Here is a 12,503-nt window from a genome sequence, read left to right as displayed (position 1 = left end):
CACTCACGTGCATTGGTCGAATCTGTCATTATCGCCGACTTTCTTACTAAGCTGTGAAGGGAGCATATTTAATATGGTACTGGACAATATAATTCAACAACAAACAGATTTTCCTGAATATTATAGGTTTATAATCTAATTTGGAATTTAACAGCATTCATTCAATGTTTCAAAATATCAATAAACATATTATTATCAACGAATCGAACACTGTAGAAAAAATATTGACTTGAATATTTTAACATGTATATCAAAAGGATTTGCGTTACAATGTGATCTTACTAAAATATTGTTTACTGCTATATTAAACTCCGTAAACAAAACACATTTGCTATATGGTTGTATTCAGTCTCAACCGTATATAAAACAAGTGACGTTGAAGCGTTCAGCATACCCATTACAATAGTGTTCATTTTCAAGGATTGTTTCATTTCCCACACCATGCTTATCTGGATTTAAGGGTGACTGGGAGTCCAGTGAAAGATCTCATTACTATATCCGGTAGCAATTCGTGTTTGTGACCCTTAACTGGTAGAACTTCATACCTGAATTTAAAAAATAAAATGTAATCAATCTTTTATATGAAAATTAAAAAAAATAAGGATATATTCAACGGCTGTCAAATTCTGTGTTTCAGTGTTACACAGTTGCTTCAAAATATCATATTCCGGTTCAGTGTTGTAATATATTGCAGGTCATAGTCCATATTATCATAATATCTCAAGAACAGACTTTAACCAAACTGAGTCCGTTTTTTTACCTGTTATTTTTTTGTTTATGTTAAATGAAATAATGGAGTAAAGTTCTTAGTTATAACTTATACAGAGGTGAAAATGAATGTAGAGGTGTTTTATGAAAACCAAAAATTCTTCGATTTGCACAGTTTTGTCAATTGCGTTATTCAAAATCAAATTTACAACAATACAAATATGATTCAAAAAACGGTTTAATTAATAAAAATCATTTATTTATTGCTAGAAATCATTAAATGTGTTACCTCTTTACTAGCTTTGCAAGCACTATTTTGATCTCATTGTTTGCAAATACTTGCCCAATACAATTCCTAAAATGAAATTATTACAATCATAACAAATATTCGTCTCAAATATTTACACTTAACGTATATAGTAGCATTTCTTACGTTTAAATATTCCAAAGATATGCATAAAAAATTTAATAATGCATATAAAAAAGTATAAAGAAAGAAAAAACAAACATATGGAACCACTTAAAACAATCAAACTAATTCAAACAACACTTATCAAATGATACTCAATTTGATTTTCGAATCAAAATTTTTGTACTTTTACGTTTAACACCTTGATTTTAAAGTATGACTTTAAAAAAACTCTTTTTGCAAACACTACTTCTGTGAAAATGAATAATCTTAAAATACATTGGGACTGAATCTGGTGGTCTCGAAAAGTGGATAGGTGGGGTGGTCTTAATTCTGGATCATGTAACTATTGATGTAAAGAACAGAAAACTCCGTTCGTTTTAAAAAAAGACAGTGTTAAAAGTGGGGTGGTCTTTATATCGAGGTGGTCTTAAATAGGGATCATACAGTACCTTGAACCTGCTGAGAATGGAATGAATCCGTATATTTCATTTGAATCTCGGCGCTCGGTGTTGAATCTACATGGATCGAATACCTTCAAATATAATGTTGAAATATTACCTTCAAGATATTGCTATATTTATTCTATATTTTTCAAATATAACTGGTTTTTTAATGTTATGGTCTTATTAGTATTTTAGGGAACTTGGGTTCAGCTAATTGATTCATTAATTTATGAAAATCAATGTTTTCACCCAGTCAATGATGTATTGATATTATACGTTGTACGTGTTTAATTTGAGTAGCGAAATAGGATCACTAAAGACAGCCCTAGATGAGAAATATGTTAATGTTTCAGGATCATGTTCATGGATGATAGTGGTAAATAAACGCTTTTGCTCTATTTTGATTTAAAATATGAAACACAAAATCAACAAGGAAGGGCAACGTTCAATGAACGCATATCCAATACCAGAGTTGGCCGGATTAACTCAATTTGCTTTTATAATCCTTGTGTTTGAGAACAAAAATAGCAATAATGATTTAGCAACTATAATTGCATAAACATGCCATGTAATCACTTCGTATTTTTCATTTTATCCTTATTTATATGATTAAACAAATATCTGTAAGTATAATCGTTAAACAAACAATTGTTGGTATGCGTGCATGGTAGAGGAATTTCGAATGTTGAGTAAAAAATCAAGTCATCATTACCTCAGGGCATTTCCAGATCTCTGGATTGTGGAGTATGGCTCGTAAGTTAATATCAATTCTTATGTTAGGTGGCACCGTCTTGCCATCTAGAACAACTTCTTTAGAGCTTTGTCTGGATATCAATGGAACTGTGCTGTAAAACCTCATCACTTCTTTAATAAACTGTGGGAGGTACTTGAACTGATTCATCTCGTTCCTGAAAATCATAAATGTTTGATGCACGTTTTTCTTTATTACATGTTTTGTTCGTTGTTTTTCAGTGTTTTTATTATTGTTTTGTTGTTGTTTCTTATTTTCAAAATATGTTTAGCGTATGGTAGCTGTAAAGTTGTACACAACTTAGTAATGCTGTATTGTTCTGATCCTTTGTGATCATAAAAGCCAGCGCGTTAGTGTTTAAGAATGAAAACCGTTAGAGCCGGTACTGAGGGGCTTGATAAATATTGTCCTGATCCATTATCTCTCTTGAACAGACTCAATCAACCGAGTCTGCAAAGTTCATATTTTATTTTTGTGTTTACTGCGTCCGGGGAATTAAACATTTTCCCGACTTTGTTACGTTCAATTACAGTAAACTAGATGTTTGCTGTCAGTAAAGAACTTATATCTAATTTTATACCCTGGTTAAACAACGGGATCACTGCATTTATCAATTCTAGCAATGATATATATTATAAAATTATGATTGATATTTTTCTTAAAAAGATTGAGTATTACTTTTAACTTAATATAGATAAACGGATGGTACAATTGTTGCTAGATAAGTTTAAATGAGTGGTTTTTTGTAAATGCAAAATTCCGTCAACATTCCCTAGCACCGGCTAATGCAGAACTGAACAAAATATATGACATTGTCGTTTTAAGTCGATGGCAACTTAATTGTTGATATTTCAGTGATGAATATGTATATCTTACTGTGTTATTTCGTCGACATCATCAGCAACATTGATGACATCTTGGTACACCTTTTCCTGTATTTCCGGATATTGCCCCAATGCATAGATAGCGTAACTAATTGCCGAGGCTGTCGTATCATGACCTGTTTTGCAAAGGGATGAAAAAATTTAGTACTGTTTTTCATATTTCAAACGTAACGATACAGTTAATATATGTATCATGTAATAGAGAGGAATAAAATTCCAAAAGAACGCACAAGACGTCAAACTTGAAAATGTTGCAGACTCAGTATGATTGAGCCTATTTATGGACTGTACCGGACAGTTTAAGCTACCTCCATGCCCCTTAGCACCGGTTCAAGCAGAATTTAACATTTAAACATGAAAATTGTGAAATATTGAATTTAAAGTATTAAGCATTGAAAACAATACCTCCAAAAGGCTTAATTAAATCAACTTGATTAATATACCTTCAAACGTGAATGTATCGACTTCGTTCTGTATTTCTTGCGGTGATAAGCCACGCCCTTGCTCGTCCTTTGCCGTTAACAATATGTCAAGAAAGTCAAGACGTCTCTTTAGTTTTGTGAGATCCGGCTGGTCTGCCTACAGTTTCAATTTCACTATTTTACATAGTAAGTAAATAAGGATCTACTCGCATTGTTTTATTTTGAAATGCCTTATATCAAAAATAAAAGAGTTTTTTTTATAAAATTTGAAAAACAGGAACCTTGGTCCAAACTTTTTAGGTCCTTATCATGGAAAAACGTTAAAGGTCCGGTTTGATCGAGCCTGATCCTGCACTGCAGTAAAACCGCTAACTGTGGTGCCTGTAACCTAAGCTTTTTATACCTTACTGGTTATAAGAAAAGAAAATTAATGCATTAGTGTTTTCTTCCTCTCTACTTATTCCAACCTGAATTGAATAGGTTGCAAAAACGTCAAGGCTGACATAAATGTATCAGATCATGGCGTCAATAAATGCATACATAATGTTACTATCTTTAATCGGTTTCCTTAACCATCTAACCTTGTCGAAAAGAATATATTCAAGTTGAAAAATTTGAAGCATGCATGTCACACCTCTTGTGTTTCAAACCGACTGCTAGCTCAACGTTTTCACTCATAAAATAAATAAACTCTTGAATTTTGTAACCTTGACCTTTTATAGTATAGAAATAATACCTAAAATACTTCAAATAAGAAATTGAATCTACCAGAAGTTTTTGCCTCTTGGCTATAATTTCCCCTGTGAATTTATGCACTTCTTTCACTAGTTTATTATGGTCACGTCCGGATGGAGACAAGTTAAAAACGAAGTCGAAAAGTAAAGGTGCTGACCTAGAAAATAAAAAGACATTATCATTTAATGATATTTGATGATCAAATATGGTATATTAAATATATATCATTGTTTTTCTGTCTCATTTTAAATGTAAAATAAACATCAAAGAAAATCTTTTTTTATAGGTAAACTCAGTAAAATGGCAGTTAAGGCAAAATCAATTTGACCAGTAATAGGAGATGCAGCCCCTAAACATTATTTGTGCATTCTTTTTTTTCAAATTAGTCATATTCCTAGATTTCAAAAAAATAGATTTTTTAAATAAATCTATTTTACCCCAAGAAGAGGAGTGTAACTATGAGGGCGTGTAAAAACGACTTCAGTACAAGGGTGCTAACACGATTGTATCTATTGACTTAAATCCTTCCGACAATAGAGCGATCTACTAAACCGAAAATCGAAATAGTTCGGCTATTGTCAATTTCCGAAGTTTGACGGAAAAGGTCGAGATAATGCGATTGCTACACCGCATTAAGACTTAACATCATCAATATTACCCACTAAATTGTGAAGTAAGGAGAGCTTAATAAAAAAGATATATTTAATGTACAAATGTACAGAGAACATTAAATGAACTTACGTCATCCTGTGCCATATTATTGTTGCTAATTTCTGAACTGCTTTAACGTAGGTGTGTCTAAAAGCAAACATATTCAACGTTATAAAATAGAATGGTTTTAGAGTCTTATTTGTTCACCTTTATACCTCTGTACCATCAATTGTCTATACAAATATATTTTAGGTTGGGTTTTACGTTGAACCAACACACTATAAGTCATATGGCGTTTGCTTTACTTTTGGAGGAAGACCTCGCTCAACTTATTAATAGATAAAAGCTGAATAATCGCTTAGATATCACAGTAGTTAAATATTAACATGTTACATGTATGATGATACAACGGTTTCAGGCTCGATTTCCCTTTACTATAACTAGAATAACCAAAAGCAAGTTTATGGTGGTACTTTTGGCTGAAACTTTTTGTATCACTTGTGTACATCTATAGACGTTAAAATTTTTGTAATCAGTACTTTCCTGGCAAGCCGCTGAATTCTTCGAGAGTCACTCATAATTATATGATTTAACTTAAATTAGTATAAAAAGATATTTTAGCAAAAAACACTTATTTTAAGTCGTGAAATATTTTGAAGCATCCGTAGATAGCAATTAGGCGACGCTTTTGGTCTGTTGTAAAGCGCAAGTGTTTTATCTTGAGTGACTTTGGTATTGTAAGATTCGATATCAAAATGAATACATTTATGATTACATACTCCACATTTTCCTGCATACTGCCATCATAGGACAAGGAGCAACGCAGCATGTTATCTAGAGTTGCTCTACACACATAGAGGCACACGTCCACTGATCCATTCTTTTGTGATGATTCATATATTTTATTCTAAAATAATGTGATGCTTCATATATTTTATTCTAAAATAATGCAAACCGAAAATAGCGATGATGATGATGATTTGGTTGTAGTTATTGTTGCTGTTGTTGTTGTTGTGGTTGTGGTGGTGGACGATGATAATGATGATGATAATGATGATGATGATGATGATGATAATGATGATTTGTATAAATACTAAAACAAAAGCAATAACTGTAAGTAAAAGTTGTTCGAGATTGCAAACTAAAAGAATCAAGTATTTGACTTCTCAAAGGTACCTCTTTCTGTTTACTTGTATACATTGTCAAAGAAACTTTCAACTTTAGCAAGTATAAAAAATAATTTAGCTACAAGACGAACATCACCAAATCTATGCCAAAATATAGGTTATAATTGTACCATTATTCAGGGTATTCTTGCGACATTGAGTGGTCTTACCAGAAATATGTCTGCAACATCATTCATCACGGTTACATATCCATTAAGAATGTCAAAATGGAACGCTGGAGTAAGGAGTCGTCTGTTTCTCTCCCACTTTTGGCTTCCGCTTACTAAAAGCCCTTCCCCTGAAATAAACACAGGTCAGATGTTGAATTGGCAAATAATAATAAAACATTGTTTAAAAATGACTGTTTTCAGGCTCTATGACTGCCATTGGCATGTTCACCCTATGACAAATTAAGTTGAGTTCAGGACTCTCGACTCGGGACGTGTTAAGAAATTTTTGTAACAAGCATACTCAAGAAAGATATATCAATGTTTGTAAAAAAAACTCGTATATATTCAAAATCACAAATAGAACTTTGCATGAGTTATGACAGAATTTACAATTTTCATCACCGTTTTTCGTTGCCTTTTCTAACAGAGCGAAGTGTTTATTTACATAGTTTGACATGTTATATCTATAGATATAAAATGCTAGGCTACGTACAATCACATATTTTATACGCTTGACACTGTTTTACAAAAAAATGCATACTTTGTTATTTTATGAAAACTAAGTAAACATGAATCTTCAAGCCCAGTACTTTATCTTGTGGCAAAAGTCCTCCAAATGCTAGAGCATGCACTATTTTAGATGCTGGAACCTGTAAATCACATACCAACCCATGGCTCAATTAATCTGTAAGGACCATCAATTTCTCGTGATTTGTTTAGCGCCTGTTTGTTAAGCTGTTGAAATGTTTCTGGATGGCATACACCGACCAGAGGGAACGGACCGTTCCAAATGCAATATATTTTATTGCCTTCTTTCATTAGATCATCGGCATACTTGAAATATGTTACCGAGTCTTTTACCTGAAAAAATATCTTTCCCTTTATATAGTGTTCCAATTAACTTACATGTGTTTTAGATTCAATATTTTTGTATGTATTTATAAAGTATACACTGAATAAATTTGTTTATTGAAAAGGATCGCTAGTTCTGGACAAGTATCATACTATTCATGATACAATACTCTATTTGTAAACGTTGAAACTATTTAATCTTTGCTTTAACTTAAAATTGCATATACATGATTAATACCAGAAAAGCATTAATAATAAATGGTGACACCAATAATGCATTTGTCACAGCAGAACATAATTTGGATAATAAATTCAGTGAATCAATGAAAATGGTGGGTGATCACTAAAATTTGTTAACGGTTTCATTTAGGATCACTTAAATGGTATTTGCTATTTTCGGTTACTTTTTTCAACATTTGAATGATAAACAAACACCTTGTTCAAGATTCCAATGGAATATGTTTTCCGATTTAGCGCTCTTTTTATTCCCTGCGGGCCGGAGCCCGCAGGGTATTGGTACGCGTTTAATTTTTGATGCATGGAGGAGCACGTGACCTGTTTTGGTATATGGAGGAGCATGTGATCTTTTAACCGTACATGATTGGTTAATTGACCATTTCGAAAACCTAGCTAAATACCGTTTGCCGGTACGTTACGGATTTACCTCGAATTACATCTGATTAAGAACATAAAACTATTACGTGATATTTCCAATTTTCTATAATTATTTTACCGTTCAAGGTAGAAAATATTATCAATGTTTCTTTAATATCTATCTCAAATTTTACAAAATATAAATAGTTTATAGTGAAAAACTACACAATTAAAACATTCGTAGTGGCATCTGCCATAATAAATAGAGATATTTTTTGTGTAAACTTGTGTGTTATCTATATTTTTGCACGGAATTATTCATACAATGGTATTTAATCATTTTCTTAAAAAGAAATATCGTAATTGTTTTATGTTCGACATTCTCTCCGGTCTCCGGTCTTCAACGGTCACCAGTCTCCATAGACCTTCTTCTATTGATCAATTATTTTCAACTATATTCTTGATACAAACGTTTATTTATTTTTCCCCAAACAATGTTGAAAATAGTTAAATGAAATATCTTTATATCATTAAAAATGTTTCCCGCAGGAAACTATTTTAACCCCATATTTTCATCAAAATAATGCCGCATAGAATAGTTTGTGCAGGCAAAGCGAGAAAAGTAAATGTTCCATTGGAAAGTTGTGTACCATTTGAGTTTGCAAGTATTAACTTGGAATCAGTTTATGGTTATTTTTCAAATATTAAAAGATATAATGAAAATAACTTAAAACATTTGAAGTAACGGGCACAGCTATAAGCGGTGACCCCATGTTGTCAAAAACATATGTCACGTGACCACCCATCCTGAATGAAGTAGAAAAGAACATTATTTATTTATTTATTTCGCATCTTGATTATATTATGCAGGAATTACGAAAATTGTCTTTTATATATAATTTTTGTATGGTCCTTTACAAATACAACTCAATGTTTTTTCCCAATTGTCAATTTAAAATACATATTGTGTCAAAGAATCTGAAACACTTGCTATATGAAGAAAGAAAAACAAACAAACAAACAAATTCGTAGATTCTGAAAAAATGTCTTTTAAAACATGTATAAAGTAATGAAAAGGGAATATTCCTATAGACTTGTAAATAGTGACCAATATGTCTGAGACTATATGAAAACTGTTAACTGATCACACTTACACAAGTATCGGCTTTCAGTAATGAAAATTTCATTAACAAAATATATTTCATTGGCATATTACATTATTTCTGATAAAAATAACTATGTTATTAGATATTATACAAGTTTTATAAATGTACATGTATGCTAATAGGTAATAAATTAATAAAAAGCCTCGCGGGTACATCGTTTTCAATTATAAGAAAAATGTAAAATGTTTTGTAAACAACTTTTTGACAATACACAATTATCAATATCCTAAGTAAGAAGTCAGTCAGAGCATTGATTCCAGCACTTTTAAGTGTTGAAAATTAAGAAGCGCTCAAGTCGGTGCTAGGGTGCGTGGTAATGTTGCACTTTAACATGTTTTCTCATGGACAGACTCAATCAAACCAAGTCTGCAATATTCATGTTATTTTGTGATTGATGCTTCTTATGGATCACTTTTTTCAAAATTTTAGAAGTGTGAGAGAGAACATGTGTCGAGAAATTCATATGATTGTTTTAAAGTACAGTAAACTTTATATGAAAATAAACAACTTTTTATTTTTAAATGAATACAATATACAATAACTATGAAGAAACAGGAATTTTTTCTCCTTAAGACAGGGCAAATATGTGTTTGTAATCATTTTTTCATAATGGATAAAGCGCATATGTGACGATTATCACACTAAAAAGAGCACTGTATGTTAAATAATTTGTCAAAAATGCGGCCGAATGTAATTTCCTTCATACGAATTCCAAAATGAAAAAGAAAGCAAAACATGATTCAGCTATATGGCCAATGATTAACCTTTTTGAAACTGTTATAGGACAAATAAAGTCTTTGAGAAAAAACGGGCTTAATGGGCCTTTAATCATTCTTGTGCTTTGTACAAACTTATGTGTTGTGATGTTACAATACTTGATTGAAATTAAGATTCAATGAAGAATGAAATATGACATGGACTTTACTTCATAAACTGCGAAACCTTCTGGGTAGATTTAAGCTTTCTTTTAAAATAAGTCTGTACGTGCCATCAAAACTGATAAATACTGTGTAAAAAAAGACATCTGTCATTTAAAGGCCGATTATGTCTCAGAAATGCTACTATTTTTATTCAACAAAAACTTTAATTTTTTATATCTTGTATCAGTCTCCAAAAATACTCATTTGCCATCTTTGCTCCTTTTGATTTGTTGACAATTGATACAATTTGATGAATAAGTATTTTCTTTGGAAGTCAAAATACTACTATGTTTACATTTTGTTACCTGAAGGAGACATTACTTCATATTCAGTGCTAATTTCTTCAGTCAATCATTTAAACATTATTACACACATGTTTGACAATTCTGAAGAATTTAATAAATCACGGATTTCTGAGGCATAATGTGCCTTTTTATGATCGTGGCTTTGTCAATTTCTCTTTTTTTTTTCAAACATTCATTATCATTACTACATATAAAGAAATACAAAATGTTTAAGCTGCTTATAATAATCAGATTGAACAGATTGCTTTTAAAAGATACACACTCCATCCGTTATTTGGTAAGTGAATTATTTTAAATGTAACAGATAGCAAGTACATATTGTGTTTTTATATATCATAGCACTGTCGTGAACCGATTTGTTAAGAATGAGTCTTTTAGTAGCATTGTTGCAAGCTTAATTTAAGTACAGTTTCGTCGTCGTTTTGTCGAACCTTAATCACGACGGACAATATTATTACTAACACAATAAAAACACCATATAAAAGATATATTTAACAGATTACTTTGACAAAGCTTTACCTCATTATTACTTTTTAAGAATCTTAATTCTTGACTTAGTGTGATAATATTTTATTGTATATTTTGTACCTGGTAATTTTACACAATTTAACATCATTATCTTTAGCATAAATATAATGTACATACAAAAGGGTTGGACCAAAAGTTAAACCAACTGTATCAAGGATACTCCCCTAAAGTTCTATCTTGTTGGATTAATTGTAACATAGGTAGAAAGTTTTGTTTTAAGAAATTCACAGATATTAATATTATATAAATAACATTGACTTCGAGGAAAAGATAAAAAGAAACTACCTCTTTAGCGTGACCAGCCAACCAATGAGCTTTTTTCTGCGGAACATTTCTCAGTTTCACGCAAAGTTTGATATAATTCAGCAGAAAACTACCAAGTTTCCAAAATATAAACACGAAAACGCCTAGGAATGCTGTTTTTATTAGTACATCCATACTTGTCGCGTTATTTTATCAACTGGCAAATTTTTATAAATATGCACTCTTTATATCTTTTTATCTTTATATTGATAGTAAATTATTAGTAACAAGGTCAGGTTATCTCATTAACATCGCTTATGTTAATAAGAAAAAAAAAATATTTAATTAAATAGAAATAAAGCATGGAAGAACTGGCCGGCTGTTGCGTCAAAGCGTTTAAATGACATTGACCTTTTATACGTCCTCAAGGCGGTTTATTCGGAAAGACGATATGTTTGAATGGAAACATTTTTTATTAAAGCAACACACCTCCAGATTCATATCATGCTTATTTTTTATGATTTTTTAAAAATGTTTTTAAAAGTAAAATTGTGTGAAATGAACACTGGTAATTTGTGTAAATTACCGAAAAGCGGTCATACACGCAAAAATAGCACTTAATGCGTTAGTAACGCAGTAGAAATATTGTGAAAATACTGCAAAATCGGTCCTTAATCGCAAATGACACGTAAATTATTACTTGAATCTTAAATCTTTTTACTTTTCTAAAACTCTAAAACTCTTTTCTAAAACATTTTTGTCAAGTTAAATATTCTTGAAATATTTTTGGTCATCTGGAAGCATGTTGCTTTAAACAAAAGTTGCTGAAGGAAATCGAGACCTTCACACTGGACCAAAATGTTGAGCAGAAAAATAAAACTGAAATGTAGGGCAGAAAAATAGCACTATATATTCACATCAAAAGTACCCTGTCACTTTTACTTTGTTTTATCTGTTTTTGCTATCACGTTGTCCTCAGGTGACCAACTGTTCTTTTTAATTTCGGTAGAGAAGGTATATTTAAGGTTAAAAACTGAGGCAGTTTATTGACATTTGCCTTATTTACAAATATGAATATTATTGTAATTATCGGCATTTAAGTTGGAAGTTCAGTCAAATTAGTCTTTTGTTATATTAGATTATTTGAAACATGTTTACTTTATTAAATAAATTTGCATTGCGTTAAATTGGGAAGAACCCATTCGAAGTTTAACGTTTACAAATCAAGCAATCTACAGTGCACCTATTTTCTTCAAAACATAGACTTTTTCATTATCATTTACATGCAAAAAATTCTTTTGCTGGTCCCATGCATTCCTATTTTGACACCATCAACAATAAGAAATGATGTTTAACTTTAATGGCCGTAATATCAATAGTACAATTTGCACAATTTCCTTTCAGATTGAACTCTTATTGTTTTAATCTGCATACCATGTTCTTTTTCCGTTTTACTTTTTCTTGATCCTTTTCGTTCCAGACTTCTATTCCATACGCAAAACGTAAATAGTATAAAGTACAAAAGATGTGACAGTAATGAGTCTGCATTTTAA

The 12,503-nt window shown here is 31.2% G+C and overlaps 1 protein-coding gene across 1 annotated transcript; it reads right to left on the bottom strand.

Moving 5' to 3' along the window:
• Window positions 1-119: 119 nt before the first annotated feature.
• On the bottom strand, window positions 120-11,149 carry LOC132729525 (cytochrome P450 4F12-like). Its single transcript, XM_060715303.1, has 12 exons — window positions 10,993-11,149; window positions 7,008-7,203; window positions 6,343-6,470; window positions 5,786-5,913; window positions 5,097-5,153; window positions 4,389-4,512; window positions 3,642-3,777; window positions 3,191-3,314; window positions 2,276-2,471; window positions 1,570-1,652; window positions 998-1,063; window positions 120-545 (listed from the first exon to the last, which is right to left on the bottom strand). Exons 1-12 carry the CDS (start codon window positions 11,143-11,145, stop codon window positions 446-448), a joined length of 1,491 nt encoding a protein of 496 aa, XP_060571286.1. The 5' UTR covers window positions 11,146-11,149; the 3' UTR covers window positions 120-445.
• Window positions 11,150-12,503: the final 1,354 nt, after the last annotated feature.

This window comes from Ruditapes philippinarum, unplaced genomic scaffold (genome assembly GCF_026571515.1).
Source record: "Ruditapes philippinarum isolate M1 unplaced genomic scaffold, ASM2657151v2 ctg1928_1_1_1_1, whole genome shotgun sequence".
In the NCBI taxonomy this organism is placed as follows: domain Eukaryota; kingdom Metazoa; phylum Mollusca; class Bivalvia; order Venerida; family Veneridae; genus Ruditapes; species Ruditapes philippinarum.
This window is presented reverse-complemented; position numbering and strand designations above follow the sequence as displayed.